General features: G+C 39.9%; 1 protein-coding gene and 1 pseudogene across 1 annotated transcript; both read left to right on the top strand.

The window, feature by feature from the left end:
- On the top strand, positions 1-1,785 carry LOC147372094 (olfactory receptor 2AP1-like; annotated as a pseudogene).
- An 11,333-nt stretch (positions 1,786-13,118) lies between these two features.
- LOC147372093 (olfactory receptor 6C4-like) lies at positions 13,119-14,150 on the top strand. Its single transcript, XM_086403957.1, has one exon. It carries the CDS (start codon positions 13,215-13,217, stop codon positions 14,148-14,150), a length of 936 nt encoding a protein of 311 aa, XP_086260083.1. The 5' UTR covers positions 13,119-13,214.
- The last annotated feature ends 3,996 nt before the right edge of the window (positions 14,151-18,146 follow it).

The following is an 18,146-nucleotide window of genomic DNA, read 5'->3' as shown; positions in this document are numbered from 1 at the left end:
ATGGACAGTTCTGGGATTGGCCAGCATCAAGCTGCAGTTCTACATATCATCAACCTTCTAATTTCAACCAGTCTAGGGTCTATGCTTGTCAGCAGTTTTCACCTGGATGGAGTCTGCTTCCTGTAAAAATAACAGGAAAGTGTGTCAGGCCTTTATCTATACCTTTCAAGGAACTGTGAGTTTGGAAACTCAGCTATGTGGCAGAATTATTGTCTAAATTGTTACCAGTTCCCCAGACTAATAGCTACTCTTTGTTTCTACATCTTCACATTTCCCAATCATTAACTCTTGAGTCAGCATTTTACTTCAGAAGACAAGGACACAGAGGCTTGTACACAGTTTCACTATTATATCATCTTCATTAAATTGAGGACTGTGTTTCCCAGAATGCCCTCACCTGTATGGTCCCCCTACCTATAGAGTCAGCCAGAAGAACTAGCAAGAGGTGTGAAAATAGCAAGTGATGCAGCATCACTCTGCAAGTTGTTTTGTAGCCAGATGAGGTGATGGACAGAGGAAGCTGTGGTCAGTGGGATTAAACCCATTTTAGTTCTTCTGTTCTTAGCAGAGGATTCTGTATAGACTTTCTCAGAAAGAAATGAAAGAAAAGAGGGAGGGAAGATGGGAGTGAGAGAGGACAATCACTGACATCCAATAATTCTATCAGGATTCTAAAGAAGGTGACATTTTTGGCTAGGGAAGGGCCTCTAGAAGCTTCTGCTCTACTTCCCTCAATCCATTGGGAGACCTATCTGATGCTTCTATCTGCCCAAGATTGCTAATGTCTGATGTCTCTATCGGCCCTGGATTGCTAATGTCTGATGTCTCTATCTGCCCGGGCTTGCATGTTTCTGGCAAGGACATGAAATCTACAATGGCCAATCAGACCTTGGTGACTGAGTTCTACCTCCAAGGCCTGCAGACACCAAAGGCTTCAGGTGGCAGTTTTCCTGCTCCTGCTGCTTGCCTACCTCATGACCGTGTCTGGAAACCTGGCCATCATCAGCCTGACCTTGCTGGACACCCGCCTGCAGACCCCTATGTATTTCTTCCTCCGGAATCTGTCCTGCTTGGAAATTTGGTTCCAGACTGTCATCGTGCCCAAGATGCTGCTCAACATTGCCACGGGAACTAAGACCATTAGCTTTGCTGGCTGAATCGCCCAGGACTTTTTCCACATCTTCCTGGGGGCCACGGAGTTCCTCCTCACAGCCATGGCCTATGACCGGTACATCGCCATCTGCCGGCCGCTCTGCTACCCCGTCCTCATGAGCAGCAGAGTCTACACGCGGCTCATCCTCACCTGCTGGTTGGCTGGATTCTCCCTCATCATCATTCCTCTCGTCTTCACCAGTCAGCTTCCATTCTGTGATACCCACATCAACCACTTCTTCTGTGACTATACACTTCTAATGGAGGTGGTCTGCAGTGGGCCAAAGGTGCTGCAGATGGTGGATTTTACCCCGGCCTTGGTGGCACTGCTTAGCACACTGGTGCTGATCTCCATGTCCTATGTCCAGATTATCCGGACAATTATCTGGATCCCCTCTGTCCAGGAGAGGAAAAAGGCTTTCTCCACCTGTTCCTCCCACATCATTGTGGTCACCATGTGCTACTGTAAAGCCTTCTCCAGGCAAAGGGGTTGATCTCAACAAAGGAGTGTCTCTAATCAATACAGTTATTGCCCCTCTTCAGAACCCCTTCATCTATACTCTCAGGAACCAGCAAGTGAAGCAAGTAGTAAAAGACTTGGTCAGAAAAATGACTGGGCTCCAAAATAAGTAGCAACCCTACAAGGCACCTTCCAGGGTGTGTAAGGAGTCGAGGCTCACTCACTCCCGTTGCTTCTTCCTCCACAATCACTCTCAGATTCACTCTACCTCTGTATTTCAACACATAGTTCATGTGTCAAAGATGACCAGCTGTCAGAGACTGCAAGTGAGTAGTATATACTTTTTGCTTCTCTGTAGCCACCTACATTGGTTGTGCCCTCCCACACTGACATTGGGTTTGGCCATGTGGCTTGCTTCATACAAGTGACACTTTATGTTTGCACTGTTAGTTGCTCAGTCATGTCCAACTCTGCGAGCCCATGGATTGTAGCCCACCAGAGTGTCCGTGGAATTCTGCAGGCAACAAACTGGGGTGGGTAAGCCATTCCCCTCTCCAGGGGATCTTCCTGACCCAGAGATTGAACCCAGGTCTCCCTCATTGCAGGCAGATTCTTTACCATCTGAGCCACCAGGAAACTTTCAGAAACAAGAAGTCCTTGAAACCTACCACTATATGAACAAGCCTGAACTAACCTAGGCAAAATTTGCCCCCATCACCCTTGCAGATAAACTCACACACACAGACACACACATACACACATGCTCCCTGCCACCATGAAACAGAGCTGCCCAGCTGACAGTGGTCAAAGATACATGAATAAGCCCATCAAAGGCCAATAGAGAACCATCCAGATGAGCCCAGCCCAAATGGCCAACCCACAGAATGATGAATAAAATAAATGTGGCTGCTTTCAGCCACTAAGTATTAAAGTGCTTTATTAGTCAACAAAAATTCGTCAAGAAAAAGTAAGCATATATGGTAAACACACGCAGTGTCCTGGTTCAGGATCTACCATTAAGAAGTGAGGGACAGAGAGTGATTACCCATATGAACTGTAGTTGGGATGATCAGGTCAGGAAGGAGGACCTGGTCTCTTCTCACCTATTGTCACAGACCATAGTTACCGAGAAATAGATTGTCTACAGGATGTATATTGAGACAGAGTTATTTATTTTTCTTCTGGGGCCTTCAGTGTCCTCGTCACAGGTAATCTGTCCCCTGAAATAAGGCTCAGACAGGGAGGTTGGTAGATTTTGAAGGTCTTATCCCATGGAGCCTAACTTGAGCACATTCTCTGTGTAAAATGAGGTTTTTTAATTTCCCAGAAAGCTCAGGACCTTTCTCAACTCCCCCATACTCTCAACTCCCCCATACTCTCATCAAGGGCACTTCTGAGACATTGTTTTCCAGGGACTTTCTCACTCAAAATAAAGTTCTCTGATGAAGGTGATGGCCTACGGGAGAGAGACCCAGAGCTTCCCCATCTGGGTATGTATTTCTCCGAAGCTGCAGGAAATGGTCAGGCAAGAGGAGGGTGTGCTAAATTGCCCACTTCCCAGGCTGAATCCATTTTTTTTTATATTTTTGACTACACTGGGTCTCTGTCACTGCCCACTGAATTGCTCTGGTGGGGTGCACGCAGTGGCCTCTCTTGTTGCAGAGCACGAGCTCTAGGGTGTGCAGGTTTCAATAGTTGCAGCTTGTGGGCTCTGGGTGTGTGGGCTCAGTAGTTATGGTGCACGGGTTTAGTTGCCTGGATTCTTACTGTACCAGGGATTGAAGCCCTGTCCCCTGCATTGGCAGGTGGATTCTCCACCACTGGACCACCAGGGAAATCTCTGACTCAGTCTGAATTCCATTCGCCAAGCCCAATAAAGACAGACAACTAATGAGCCAGGTCCAAAGCAAACAAATGCAGTATGCTCCCACCTTGGCAGCTGCACCTTAAAGGCTAACACGCTGCATTGATACCTCTAAATCCATTTCACCTGCACTCCCAAGTTTTAAAGTGAAGGTTATTCCAGTGTGAGACCCCCACCAGGTCTGTGGAATGATGGGGAGAGGGACTGAGGACTCAGGACACAGTTTATAACATGTTCATGTAGAAGAAACCAGATGTTCAAGGCACAGAATCAATATTCTAGAGATAATCTGGTTAAATGGCTCTTTCCAGAGGGATTTTCTACCAAATGTTACACACCACACAAGTTACAAAACCTGAAAGGATTTCAATTCTCAAACAATGGAAGCTCCGTCACGGGAATAATTTAGGCAAATAACTCCCTCTAGCGGGGTTTTGTGTGGTTTTGTTTTGTCTCATTTTGTTTTGTTTTGTTTTGTTTTGTTTTAGAAAATGTTGAACACTGAAGGGAAGCACCCAGGGAACTCTGCTTAGAAACAATCCTCAGGAGAAGTCGTAAGGACTCTCTATAAAAATTAAAAGATCAGTATAAAATCCTTTTTAAAAAAAGTGATGATTGACCATACATCTACTCTTGTCTCAAAACTCAAAAGGGAAAAATAATAACTTGAAGTTTTCTTTTCCTCTCTTCCTAATAACAGGTACCAAGGCTGTCTCTGAAGGTGAGCGTGGAGCTCAGAGCTGCTCTAACTTTTCATTCACTTTCAGTGTAGGAGAGATCATCTTTGTTTTCATCCTGGACAACACACCTCATTCTAGGCATGGGGGAGCAGAGGAAGGGAGAGAGAAAAGGATAAATAAAAGATAGGCAAGGAGGGGAACTTCCCTGGTAGTTCAGTGGCTAAGACTCCGCACTCCCAATTCAGGGAGCACTCCTAATGCAAGAGGCCTGGGTTTGATCCCTGGTCATGTTGATCCCACATGCCACCCAGTGGAGCCAAAATAAATAAAGAAATAAATATTGTTTTTAAGGAGTAGGAGGGAAATGGGAAAGAATGAGAGGGAGTAGGAATAATAGGAGGGAAGCGGGAGACAGAGAAATTCTAATCTTGAAACTCCTGTTTACAAATACATTTCAAGGTAGTCAAAGCATGAGTTCTCCAAAATTATTTCCCCTTGGAAATTTCCTTCTAAGTGTAATTTTTTTAATAACTTTTTGTCAGCACTAAGTAGTATGTGGGATCTTAGTTCCTTGACCAGGGATTGAACACACACCTCCCGCAATGGAAGCTCAGAGTCCTAACCATTGGACTGCCAGGAAAGTGCCTAAGTGTAAATTTTTTCAGCACTTCATTTGAGGCATAAAATACATTTGTAAAGATGCAAAAAAAAATGTTTTTGAAACTTTTATTTAAAAGGTGAATATCTCGACGTGATCTGGCCAAACAGATTGGATGCTTGGAACAAGTCCACTGAGCACAGATATCTATAGATTTTAGTGTTTCTAAAACCCTCCATGCCCTGCTGAATAACCAACAAATCACAGAAGAAATCAAAAAAGAAATCAAAATTTGCATAGAAACGAATGAAAATGAAAACACAACAACCCAAAACCTGTGGGACACAGTAAAAGCAGTCCTAAGGGGAAAGTTCATAGCAATACAGGCACACCTCAAGAAACAAGAAAAAAGTCAAATAAATAACCTAACTCTACACCTAAAGCAACTAGAAAAGGAAGAAATGAAGAACCCCAGGGTTAGTAGAAGGAAAGAAATCTTAAAAATTAGAGCAGAAATAAATGCAAAAGAAACAAAAGAGACCATAGTAAAAATCAACAAAGCCAAAAGCTGGTTCTTTGAAAGGATAAATAAAATTGATAAACCATTAGCCAGACTCATCAAGAAACAAAGGGAGAAAATTCAAATCAATAAAATTAGAAATGAAAATGGAGAGATCACAACAGACAACACAGAAATACAAAGGATCATAAGAGACTATTATCAACAATTATATGCCAATTAAATGGACAACGAGGAAGAAATGGACAAATTCTTAGAAAAGTACAACTTTCCAAAACTCGACCAGGAAGAAATAGAAAACCTTAACAGACCCATCACAAGCATGGAAATTGAAACTGTAATCAAAAATCTTCCAGCAAACAAAAGCCCAGGTCCAGACGGCTTCACAGCTGAATTCTACCAAAAATTTAGAGAAGAGCTAACGCCTATCCTGCTCAAACTCTTCCAGAAAATTGCAGAGGAAGGTAAACTTCCAAACTCATTCTATGAGGCCACCATCACCCTAATACCAAAACCTGACAAAGATCCCACAAAAAAAGAAAACTACAGGCCAATATCACTGATGAATATAGATGCAAAAATCCTAAACAAAATTCTAGCAATCAGAATCCAACAACACATTAAAAAGATCATACACCATGACCAAGTGGGCTTTATCCCAGGGATGCAAGGATTCTTCAATATCCGCAAATCAGTCAATGTAATACACCACATTAACAAATTGAAAAACAAAAACCATATGATTATCTCAATAGATGCAGAGAAAGCCTTTGACAAAATTCAACACTCATTTATGATAAAAACTCTCCAGAAAGCAGGAATAGAAGGAACATACCTCAACATAATAAAAGCTATATATGACAAACCCACAGCAAACATTATCCTCAATGGTGAAAAATTGAAAGCATTTCCTCTAAAGTCAGGAACAAAACAAGGGTGCCCACTTTCACCATTACTATTCAACATAGTTTTGGAAGTTTTGGCCACAGCAATCAGAGCAGAAAAAGAAATAAAAGGAATCCAAATTGGAAAAGAAGAAGTAAAACTCTCACTATTTGCAGATGACATGATCCTCTACATAGAAAACCCTAAAGACTCCACCAGAAAATTACTAGAACTAATCAATGATTATAGTAAAGTTGCAGGATATAAAATCAACACACAGAAATCCCTTGCATTCCTATACACTAATAATGAGAAAACAGAAAGAGAAATTAAGGAAACAATTCCATTCACCATTGCAACGAAAAGAATAAAATACTTAGGAATATATCTACCTAAAGAAACTAAAGACCTATATATAGAAAACTATAAAACACTGGTGAAAGAAATCAAAGTGGACACTAATAGATGGAGAAATATACCATGTTCATGGATTGGAAGAATCAATATAGTGAAAATGAGTATACTACCCAAAGCAATTTATAGATTCAATGCAATCCCTATCAAGCTACCAACAGTATTCTTCACAGAGCTAGAACAAATAATTTCACAATTTGTATGGAAATACAAAAAACCTCGAATAGCCAAAGCGATCTTGAGAAAGAAAAATGGAACTGGAGGAATCAACCTACCTGACTTCAGGCTCTACTACAAAGCCACAGTTATCAAGACAGTATGGTACTGGCACAAAGACAGAAATATAGATCAATGGAACAAAATAGAAAGCCCAGAGATAAATCCACGCACATATGGACACCTTATCTTTGACAAAGGAGGCAAGAATATACAATGGATTAAAGACAATCTCTTTAACAAGTGGTGCTGGGAAATCTGGTCAACCACCTGTAAAAGAATGAAACTAGAACACTTTCTAACACCATATACAAAAATAAACTCAAAATGGATTAAAGATCTCAACGTAAGACCAGAAACTATAAAACTCCTAGAGGAGAACATAGGCAAAACACTCTCTGACATACATCACAGCAGGATCCTCTATGACCCACCTCCCAGAATATTGGAAATAAAAGCAAAAATAAACAAATGGGACCTAATTAAACTTAAAAGCTTCTGTACATCAAAGGAAACTATTAGCAAGGTGAAAAGACAGCCTTCAGAATGGGAGAAAATAATAGCAAATGAAGCAACCGACAAACAACTAATCTCAAAAATATACAAGCAACTCCTACAGCTCAACTCCAGAAAAATAAATGACCCAATCAAAAAATGGGCCAAAGATCTAAATAGACATTTCTCCAAAGAAGACATACAGATGGCTAACAAACACATGAAAAGATGCTCAACATCACTCATTATCAGAGAAATGCAAATCAAAACCACTATGAGATACCATTTCACACCAGTCAGAATGGCTGCTATCCAAAAGTCTACAAATAATAAATGCTGGAGAGGATGTGGAGAAAAGGGAACCCTCTTACACTGTTGGTGGGAATGCAAACTAGTACAGCCACTATGGAGAACAGTATGGAGATTCCTTAAAAAACCGGAAATAGAACTGCCTTATGATCCAGCAATCCCACTGCTGGGCATACACACTGAGGAAACCAGAAGGGAAAGAGACACGTGTACCCCAATGTTCATCGCAGCACTGTTTATAATAGCCAGGACATGGAAGCAACCTAGATGTCCATCTGCAGATGAATGGATAAGAAAGCTGTGGTACATATACACAATGGAGTATTACTCAGCCATTAAAAAGAATACATTTGAATCAGTTCTAATGAGGTGGATGAAACTGGAGCCTATTATACAGAGTGAAGTAAGCCAGAAGGAAAAACACCAATACAGTATACTAACGCATATATATGGAATTTAGAAAGATGGTAATGATAACCCTGTATACGAGACAGCAAAAGAGACACTGATGTATAGAACAGGCTTATGGACTCTGTGGGAGAGGGAGAGGGTGGGAAGATTTGGGAGAATGGTATTGAAACATGTGAAATGTCATGTATGAAACGAGATGCCAGTCCAGGTTCAATGCACGATGCTGGATGCTTGGGGCTGGTGCACTGGGACGACCCAGAGGGATGGTATGGGGAGGGAGGAGGGAGGAGGGTTCAGGATGGGGAACACATGAGAAATAAAGGAATAAATTTTTTTAATAAAAAAATAAATAAAATAAATAAATAAAAAGAAAAAAAAGACTTTATTTAAAAAAATAAATAAATAAAATTTATATAGTCAAAAAAAAATAAATAAAACCCTCCATGGTTTTCTGCTTGTACCCAGTTGAAAAGGCCTTGGTTTGATTAAAATGATACCAAAATCTTCAAATTGTAGGACATAAATAATCAGCTATGGGAATTCACTATTATCTTCTATATTTTGTCTGTTTATAAAAATAAATATTTTTAATATATAAACATGAAATGGGTTGTATTTATGAAGCTAATGTGTTGGGGCTCAAGTGTGAAGTTTATGTCCCAGTATTTTAAAATTTTGTATTTAGACAGAAATCTCCTGGTGGAATAATTTATGAAAACCTATCCTTTGACTACCTGAAAATCTACTTGGAAACATCAGTTTCAAGATTACTGAATTTCTCTCTTCCTTTCTCTTTGGTTCAATTCAGTCATTCAGTCATGTTCAACTCTTCGTGACCTGTGGACTGCAGCATGCCCAGCTTCCCTGTCCTTCACCAACTCCCAGAACTTGCTCAAATTCACGTCCATTGAGTCAGTGATGCCATCCAGCCATCTCATCCTCTGTGGTCCTCTTCTCCTTCTGCCTTCAATCTTTCCCAGCATCAGGGTCTTTTCCAATAAGTCAGTTCTTCGCATCAGGTGGCCAAAGTATTGGAGCTTCAGCTTCAGCATTAGTCCTTCCAATGAATATTCAGGACTGATTTCCTTTAGGATTGACTGCTTTGATCTCCTTGAAGTCCAAGGGACTCTTAAGAGTCTTCTCCAACACCACAGTTCAGAAGCATCAATTCTTTGGCACTTCAGCCCTTTCTCTTTCCTCCTCCCTTTTCTCATCCTTTTCCTTCCCTCCCCCTCCCCCCACTCTCTTTCTCCCTCCCTCTCTCACTGTGGCTCTATCCCACCTTTTCTCACTATGGTCCAGCATCTTTGATTCTTTATCCACTGTGACATAGCCCTTTACGCCTGCCCCATAAAATCTAAATCTTCTTCCAACCTGACTGCATGCAGTTAGCAAACTCAAATATGGTATAAGCACCCAGGAAAGAGATTCTAATTATGACAGCTTGGCCCTTCTGCTATCAAGTTCCAATCATCAGTGGTCAAGGAGTTACCCATTCTAGGATAAACCCAAGAAAGATTCTCTTAGGGGAATGTGGGCTTGGAAGAAATGATCCCACATATTGAATACAAAATAATCTCACTGTGTCAGCTTCTGACTGACCATATTTATCTCTTCTTTCACATGTTTACACCATCTTGGCTTCTTGCTTATCTTCTCGTCCTTTGCTTCTTTGAAAAATCCATTTCCGGTACCTCTCCTGCCTTGGTTTACACACCTTTGTCCTTCTGCCATTTCCATTAGCTTGTTTTATCTTTCCTACTGGGGGTCTATGGGTTGGAAGACTCTTGGTCAGCTACATATTATCAGTCTCAAATCCATATTTACAGCTTTCATCTTTTAAGTCACTCTGCCTACAGCTAAAGAGTAAGCACTCATTCACCACAGAGAACAAAAGACAAACTTCATGATCTCATAGATTTACCTTAGACCAACCCTGAAAATAGAAACCATTCTTCTCACCAAACTCAAGAGGAAACTCCAATACCATTTGATCTCTTGACCAGAGTCAAGTGTAACGACACCATGGACCTCTCTTTCAATGATTCTGTGATCCTTGAAGATCAGTCTGCTATTGACTTTGCCATGTAAATGATCTATGGACTCCAAGTATATGAATAGAAGCCACCTAGGCTTCTGAGATGCAGAATCGAAAAGAAAATGGGTGAGAGAGACTTCCCTCGTGGTCCAATAGTTGAGACTTTGCCTTCCAACATAGGGGATGTAGATTTCATCCCTAGTGGAGAACTACGATCCTACATGCCTCATGGCCAAAAAGCCGAAACATAAGACAGAAGCAATACTGTATCAAGTTCAATAAAGACTTTTTAAATTGTCCACATAAAAAAAAAGTTTGAAGAAAGAAAATGGGGAAGGAATATCAGGGAAGGTAGTTCAAGTCCATGGAGGAGAAGATAGAAGCATATATAACATCCTGCCTTTCATCAGAAAGCAGGAATCAGGGAACAGTGGCCCAACACAGGAAAGAAAGAATTTGCTCTGAAATAAATGCTAAACTCCCCACCCCCATGGTGAAACAGTGATGCCACTGACAGTAGGAAGCCAACCGCTTCTGCATTCCTCATGCTCCTGAAGAGGCACATGGCATGCTGTAGAATTAGGCAAACCAGCCCTCAGACGCCAATAATTCAGAGTTCCTATTATGCGATGTTGGGAAAACTACACAACTTCTATGTTCTTCATTCCCTCATCTGCAAAATGGGTAAAATAATAACAGTAATAAGAATGATAACTTGTCTTCCATTTACTGTATTCCAAGCACTCTTCTAAGCACTCCACATCTATCAACACATTTAGTGCTTATGACAGATTTTTGTTCCAATTACTGTTCTTATCCCCATTTAACAGATGAAGCAACTGAGGCACAGAGAGGCTAGAGAACCTTCTGAAGGTCACACACCTACTAAATAGGTGGGCCAAGAGCCTAAAAATAACAAATGCCTCAAATGTAGTGAGCATAAAGTGATAAAGAATGGAAATTAATAAAACTCTGCCCAGCTCAGGTAAAATGCTTGATAAACTAATGTTGCATTTTTATTATTATGATCACCATTATTGCTTCAGTTCCCACAAGACTTTTATCCTGTAACTGATGCCCATGTAACAGCCTCCTCGTGGGTCTCTTTGGAGCATCTTTCTAGTTACCTGTCAAAAGTTAATTCCCAACATTATTTATTAAGGCTAATTAAAGTTTTCTTGACCTGGGCCCCCAGGGAAAAATTTATTCCCCAATGTCTCTGCTGAGTAAACTCAATAAAATATGTATCACTCAAACTGATAAAAAATTGTAAAGAAGTCCAGATCAAATGGAGGGGAAAAAAGAGACTGTGAGAAGTAAAATGTTCCTCTATTCTTCAAATAGTTTAAATAAGGTAGCAACTTCAGAAATTGTAGAACCAATCCTAAATGGGATCAACTTATAGAAAAGGCAGGAACAAGTGATTGATTAAAGGCAAAGGGAGCTAGAAACTATTTCTTTTCAAACTCCTGCCCAAGAAACCTGTATGCTTTGTGAGCAATCAGGGCATGGAGTAGTATTAGAAAAGTGGAATATGTGTTACATTTTATCTTACTTTCTTATCCACATCTGACTTCTCAATTTTGACTCTTCCTAACAGCATCCAGAGGTAAAATCCCTCAACATCTTTTCTGAGTGTCAAAAAGTGAGTATGTCCTCAGTTCATCAATATTATCATTTTATGGTGACAGATTATGAAATCCAACTGAATGTAATTTCTACTACTGTTTTTTACTGTTAAAAATCTCATTCAGGTTCATATTTTTATTTTTAGATTATGAATATGGGGATAAAGAAAAAGAGAAAGACTTTCATTTTGTGATCAGTGGCACTCCAGAAATAACTATCATTGACCATTTAAAATTCTTCCAGACATTTGGAAATATATGTATAAATTCCCAGTGTCTTACACAGGTAAAAATCACAATCTATACTTGTGATTGTGTTTACTTCCCTAGCAATATATTGTAAACTACGAAAGTCAGTACAAATAATTTTCCCATTTTATTCCAAATACAAAAGGTCACAATTTATGTATTTATTCACCTATTGAATAAGTGGAATTTTTATCTTTTACAATTTTTCTACATTACAATAATGAAATGAACTTCTCCAAACAATTATATACTCAGACTTGTGATTATATTTCTGTGAAATACAAATGTAAATTTCTCAATTATAATGTAGAAAAATTCTCCAAAGAGCAAAAAGTGAACAGAAGCCTGAGCCTCCCATTCAGAGGGTGACACTGCCTTGACATTAGAGTCCAGTGATCACAGTGGGCCAAGGGCAACAGGGACTTCCATTATGAACTTGCTATAGATAAGCACCCTTGAAGACCCTTAGTTCCTGTGATACTGGAAGATCAGAACAAAGATAAATGCCTAAAGTGATTCTTGACCCTAGCAGGTATTTTTCTGGGAGGAATCCATATCAGTCTGTAAGGGATCAGGCTGACTCTTTCATACTTTTCTTTAGCAGTAACATCTATGTCCTGAAAACTAAAAGAATGTAAGAAAGGCTCCTGGCCCAGTAAACATTACTCCCTGAATATTTAAACAGTATTTAAAGAATATTTAAAGAAAGCTTTCCTAGAACTATTGGCTAACTGTAATCTCTTCTATCAGTTAAAACCAGGAGAAAAAGTCTCATACAAAAAAGGATTCAATATTTCAGAGCTTTCTCCAAACCTGCCACCAGGCACAAAAGCCAGAATATAAAAATAGCTGTTCACTCCTGCAAAGCAAATGGATATGGAGGTGTCCGATATATTGAAGAAGACAGCAATGAAGCAAATGATCAAAACATTAACACTAAAGAAAGATGAAACATTCCTACAAGATCTTAGAGAAGGGTTTCATAGATAGGGGAAAAAGCAAAGAGTGGATAAACGGGTAAATTTTTATATGCAGAAGATGCATTATGGAGTGCCAGATGACTATTTCATTGCCTCAATAAAAAGGCTTCAAAAAGAAAGCTGCCTACATGGGAACCTGGGTAAACATATTTTGTGAAGGGCCAGTTGAGACCAACAGACATTTTGTTAACTTAGAGGAATTTTCCATGAATAAATTTCAAGGGGAACCCACATTCTCCCCTCAATATTCCTGAGCTTTGCTGCCCTTTTCATACCTCATTTCTCTTCTCAGTTTCACAGGCAGAATCATTAGCAATGAAAAACCGAACTTTGACAGAATTCATTCTGCTGGGACTAACAGACATCCCAGAGCTTCAAAGTATCATCTTCATACTTCTCCTCCTTACCTACATAATCAGTATCTTAGGAAACCTGACAATCATCACCCTCACACTACTGGACTCCCACCTCCACACGCCCATGTATTTCTTCCTCTGGAACTTCTCCTTCTTAGAAATTTTCTTTATATCCACTTTCACTCCTAGGCTACTATTCAGTATCTCAACTGGGAACAAGAGCATCAGCTTTGCTGGTTGCCTCACTCAGTATTTCTTTGTGATATTCTTTGGAGCCACAGAGTTTTACCTTCTGGCTGCCATGTCCTATGACCGCTATGTGGCCATATGCAAACCCCTACATTACACGACCATCATGAACAGCAGAGTCTGCATCCAGCTAGTCCTCTGCTCTTGGCTGGCTGGATTTCTCATCATCCTATCCCCAATCATCATGACCAGTCAACTGGACTTCTGTGCCTCCAATGCCCTGAATCATTATTTTTGTGACTATGGACCCCTCATAGAAATATCTTGCTCAGACACAAGACTCCTGGAGCTGGTTGACTTCATCTCAGCAGTTGTGACGTTGGTGCTCACTCTGATGCTGGTGATTCTCTCCTACACAAACATCATCCAGACCATTCTAAGGATCCCTTCTGCTCAGAAAAGGAAGAAAGCCTTTTCCACATGCTCATCCCACATGATTGTCATCACCCTCTCTTATGGCAGCTGCATCTTCATGTACATAAAACCTTCAGCAAAAGATGGAGTTGCCTTCAATAAGGGAGTCGCCATACTCAATACATTAATTGCCCCTTTATTGAACCCATTCATTTACACTCTAAGGAATAAACAAGTAAAAGAAGCCTTCAGTAATGTGGTCAGAAAAATAGCACATCTTTATTCATTTTAGTGGCCTCAAAATCAAGGGAAATTTTGAATGATTCATAAAGTTATGCCAACTGATAATTTGACCTTATGATAACTCCTTTTGTTAAAACTGTTTCTCAGATAAACTGACTGAAAACACATATCAAAATTTAGTTCTACATCTGTCAGCAAGAGAAAGGTATTCAAAGAAGGCCAGTTCAGATAATTTATTTCCTATAGATATCTTTTAATAAAGAAGGAAAATAATATCTTAAGAGTACATATAAAACAGAAGTGTCTGATTAAAAATTGCTTTACTTGTCACAAATCTAGTGATCAGGTGAATGACTATATCTACCTTACATGAAGGGCTCTTAGTCTTATCAATCACTATCAAAAAGTTATAAATATATTGTGTCAGAAATTCCTAGATACTTCCCAGAAGAGATTATTCATGATGCCACACACATACAAAAAATCTATTTCATAAAACATTCTCAGGTTTTAAGCAATTTTCTTCTCCCTCAAACAATTCCAAAAAAAGCCTGCCTCTTTCTGGCATCTCCTACAGCAAGTGATTCCTACTGTAAAGTATTGTATGGAATCTCACATCTGTTCATAAGGACATTTCTGATCACTGAGATCAGAATGAAAACCATTACCAAGGAATCATTTGGACTCCATTTAAAGGTAAATTTTGGTGAAGAGATATCTTAGGTTATGTTGGCAATGACCTGAATCTGTTGTAGCTGGAGTCTGGCAAACTCCACCTGACTTTTTTTCTTCTTCTTCTTTTCTCTTTTTTTATTTTACTTTTTAACTTTACAATATTGTATTGGTTTTGCCATATATCAACATGAATCCACCTGACTTTTACAGGATACATTTCTAGATGAACCTGAGGAGGTAGGGCATGTTACAGATGCTTCTTAGGGAGGCCTTGGGATGCTAAAGTCTATTAACTCTCTACAACTTCCTGCATTTGGAGTCCTTTGGCTGCCTCTCTGACCTTGCCAATTATGTGGTCATTGCTTCTAATAGTTAACTGTCCTCTACCTCTTCAAGCCCCATCATTCCCATGAATATTAACAAGCCTAGCTCCATGAAGATCTGTCTCACCATCATCCCTGGTAAAGGAGAGCTGTCAGTGAACTTTTTAGTGATGCTGTTGGTCCTCTCAGCAGTACATTTCCCATGACCTTGTGAATGATATGTGCTGTGGGCCTTCCAATGGAACAAACCAACTAATAGGCCTTAAGTTCATATGTCCTGTATCTTTTCCATTATTCCCACCTCCCTTGGGCTTTTTACTCCTTCCTTCACCATCTTCCAGACAACTCAGATATTTCCACATCACTGAGTGTTGGACATCACTTTTTCAGGCACTGAGAGCTATCCCAGTGTTGAAGTGGGGTCTCTGGGAGGATGTTAAATCCTACATCCTGAAAATGTGTTCCCAAGTCAATAAATTCTTGCTCAGTCAAGACAGTCTTACATTCTGGGACCCTGATCAAATCCTAGTCCCAGGAACACTTCTCTGACTTCTGCCAGTACAAGCAAGCCAATTCTTTTCATTCCTTAGTGTATAGGTTCTTTCCTCTTTTACCAAGTCCAGCATTTCCTCAGCTGGATTATTCAGGGTTTAATCCTAGTTATCAGTCTGACATCTAGGAGAGGAGTCAGGGATGGCTCTTAAGGGGAACATCTGATGTCTTGTAAATAGGAGGCCTCCTAAACATCTTCCAGCTAGCCCTTGGTAGGGAATAGTGGCCACCTTTGCAAATCCAAAGTGCTCATAGCAAGCTGAAAAGTTAAAATCCTTAGAAGCATCTATCCAGTTATGCCTTTTCCACATTTTCAGTATCTGTGTTTCCTCCATCAGGGTCCTGAGCTTCATAAAGGACCTGCCAGAACTAAGCATTCAAATGTCTCTGAAACTCTCTGCTGCTAACAAGTAGATCAACAAGCCACTCAACTATGTCTGTTCTCTCACTACAGGAGATAAAGCCTCTAACTAACCAACACATAGGTGAGCCCTCTAGCTGTCACACTTTGCATTAACTGCTCGTTAATAGCCCTTAGTTCTTATTACCCTCTTCAGAGCATCAATACAACTTAGCAACAGTCAACTCTACTGTCTTTGTAGGCATTTTTTTCCACTGTATTTTTCTAATGCCTGCAACATCACATCTGCCACTGTCTTACCCTCCACCAGGAGATTTTTCCAGATTAACACCAGTGCAAATTTAACAATGAGCCACCACACTATATGCAAGGTAATAGCAGCCCACAACTGAAAGATTTTGAAAACTGTGGTGTACTGAAATTATTGATAACACCAATTAAAACTAAATTCGAGCAATTTCTAACTCAGTAGATCTGATCTATCAATTATTAGCCTTACACACCAAAATAATGCCCATTTATGTGTACAAATACTGTTTACCTCAACTTCTACTATTTGTCTGTACTTAATAATAAACATGCATTCAGAAATTACAAAACACACAAAAAAGCAAGAAAAAACAACCCATTAATGACAACATAAAACTTTGAGCCAGACCTAGAAGTGACACACATCTTGGAATTATCATACACAGACTAACAATAACATAATTATCATAAAATAATTATGATGCCAATGTTAAAATATCTAATACTTTTAACAAACATGCAGGACCAGACAGAAAGTTTTTTGAGAGTATAATAGAATGTTAGAACTAGAAAAGACAATAACAGAAATAAAGAATTTCTGTAATGAGCTCATTAGCTAGTGAACAGAATTTAGGAAAAAATCAGTAAAACTGAAGAATGGTCAACAGGAATTATTCAAATTGAGTGCAAAGAGGAAACTGTGTGAGAAAAAAAAGCAGATTATTTTAAAGCTATGAGACAATATCAAACATTCAAAAATATATGCAATAAGAGTCCAGAATAACAGAACAGAATGAGGGAAATAAATATTTGAGGTCATGTGCTCCGTCACTCAGGCACGTCTGACTCTTTGAGATCCCTGTGGACTGTAGCCCACCAGGCTCCTCTGTCCATGGGATTTTTCAGGCATGAATACTGAAATGAAGTGAAGTGAAAGTTGCTCAGTCGTATCCAACTCTTTGCAACTCCATGGACTATGCAATCTGTGGAATTCTCCAGGCCAGAATACCAGAGTGGGTAGCCGTTCCCTTCTCCAGGGGATCTTCCCAACCCAGGAATGGAACCCAGATATCCCACATTGCCAGCAGATTCTTTACCAGCTGAGCCATCAGGGAATACTGAAGTGAGTTGCCATTTCCTCCTCCAAGTGATCTTCCTCACCCAGGGATCAAACCCAAGTCTCCTGTGTCTCCTGCATTGGCAGACAGATTCTTTACCACTGAACCACCTGGGAATAATGTCAGATAACCTTCCAGTTGTAAAGAAACAAACAACAAACCCAAGAAAACTGGAGAACTCACAGCAAAATGTCAGGATACGTCAATCAGTTTCTCTCTCTCTCCCTCTCCCCGTCCCCCTCCCTCTCCTTCTCTCTCTCTCTCTCTCTCTCTCTCTCTCTCTCTCTCTCTCTCTCACACACACACACACACACACACACTTAGATACATCAAAGTCAAACTGCTAAAACAAAAATGAGAATATGTTGAAAACTACTAAAAGATGAGAATCTGAGACTTTTCAAATGAAATTATGCCAGACAGAAGACAGTGGGATGCTGGCTTTAAAATACAGGGATGAGAAACTATTAACTCACAACTATATGCCTAGTGAAAATATCTTTCTAAAATTAAGACCAAAATGTGAGAGTGCTTAGCTAAGATGGTACAGTAGGAAGACTGTGAGCTCACCTTCTCTCATGGACACACCAAAATTGCAACTATTTACAGTGTAATTATTAATGAAAAAGACCAGAATCTAGTAGAAAATATCTTCTGCAAGTAAAGATATAAGGGTTGTGGGGAATAGAGATTCTGCTCTTAAAGGGCACACACAAAATTTCACATGCTCAGGCAATCAAAGAAGAATCAGTGATTTGAAAGGAGCT

This window comes from Bos grunniens, chromosome 5 (assembly GCF_055505025.1).
Source record: "Bos grunniens cultivar Pamir isolate PY7600 chromosome 5, Bosgru_T2T1.0, whole genome shotgun sequence".
NCBI classification, from domain to species: Eukaryota; Metazoa; Chordata; class Mammalia; order Artiodactyla; family Bovidae; genus Bos; species Bos grunniens.
The sequence above is the reverse complement of the archived record's forward strand: the minus strand, read 5'-3'. Positions and strand labels throughout refer to the sequence as shown.

Coding starts and splice junctions, on each gene's coding strand:
- LOC147372093 (XM_086403957.1), top strand. CDS start 13,215: ATGAAAAACCGAACTTTGACAGAATTCATTCTGCTGGGACTAACAGAC.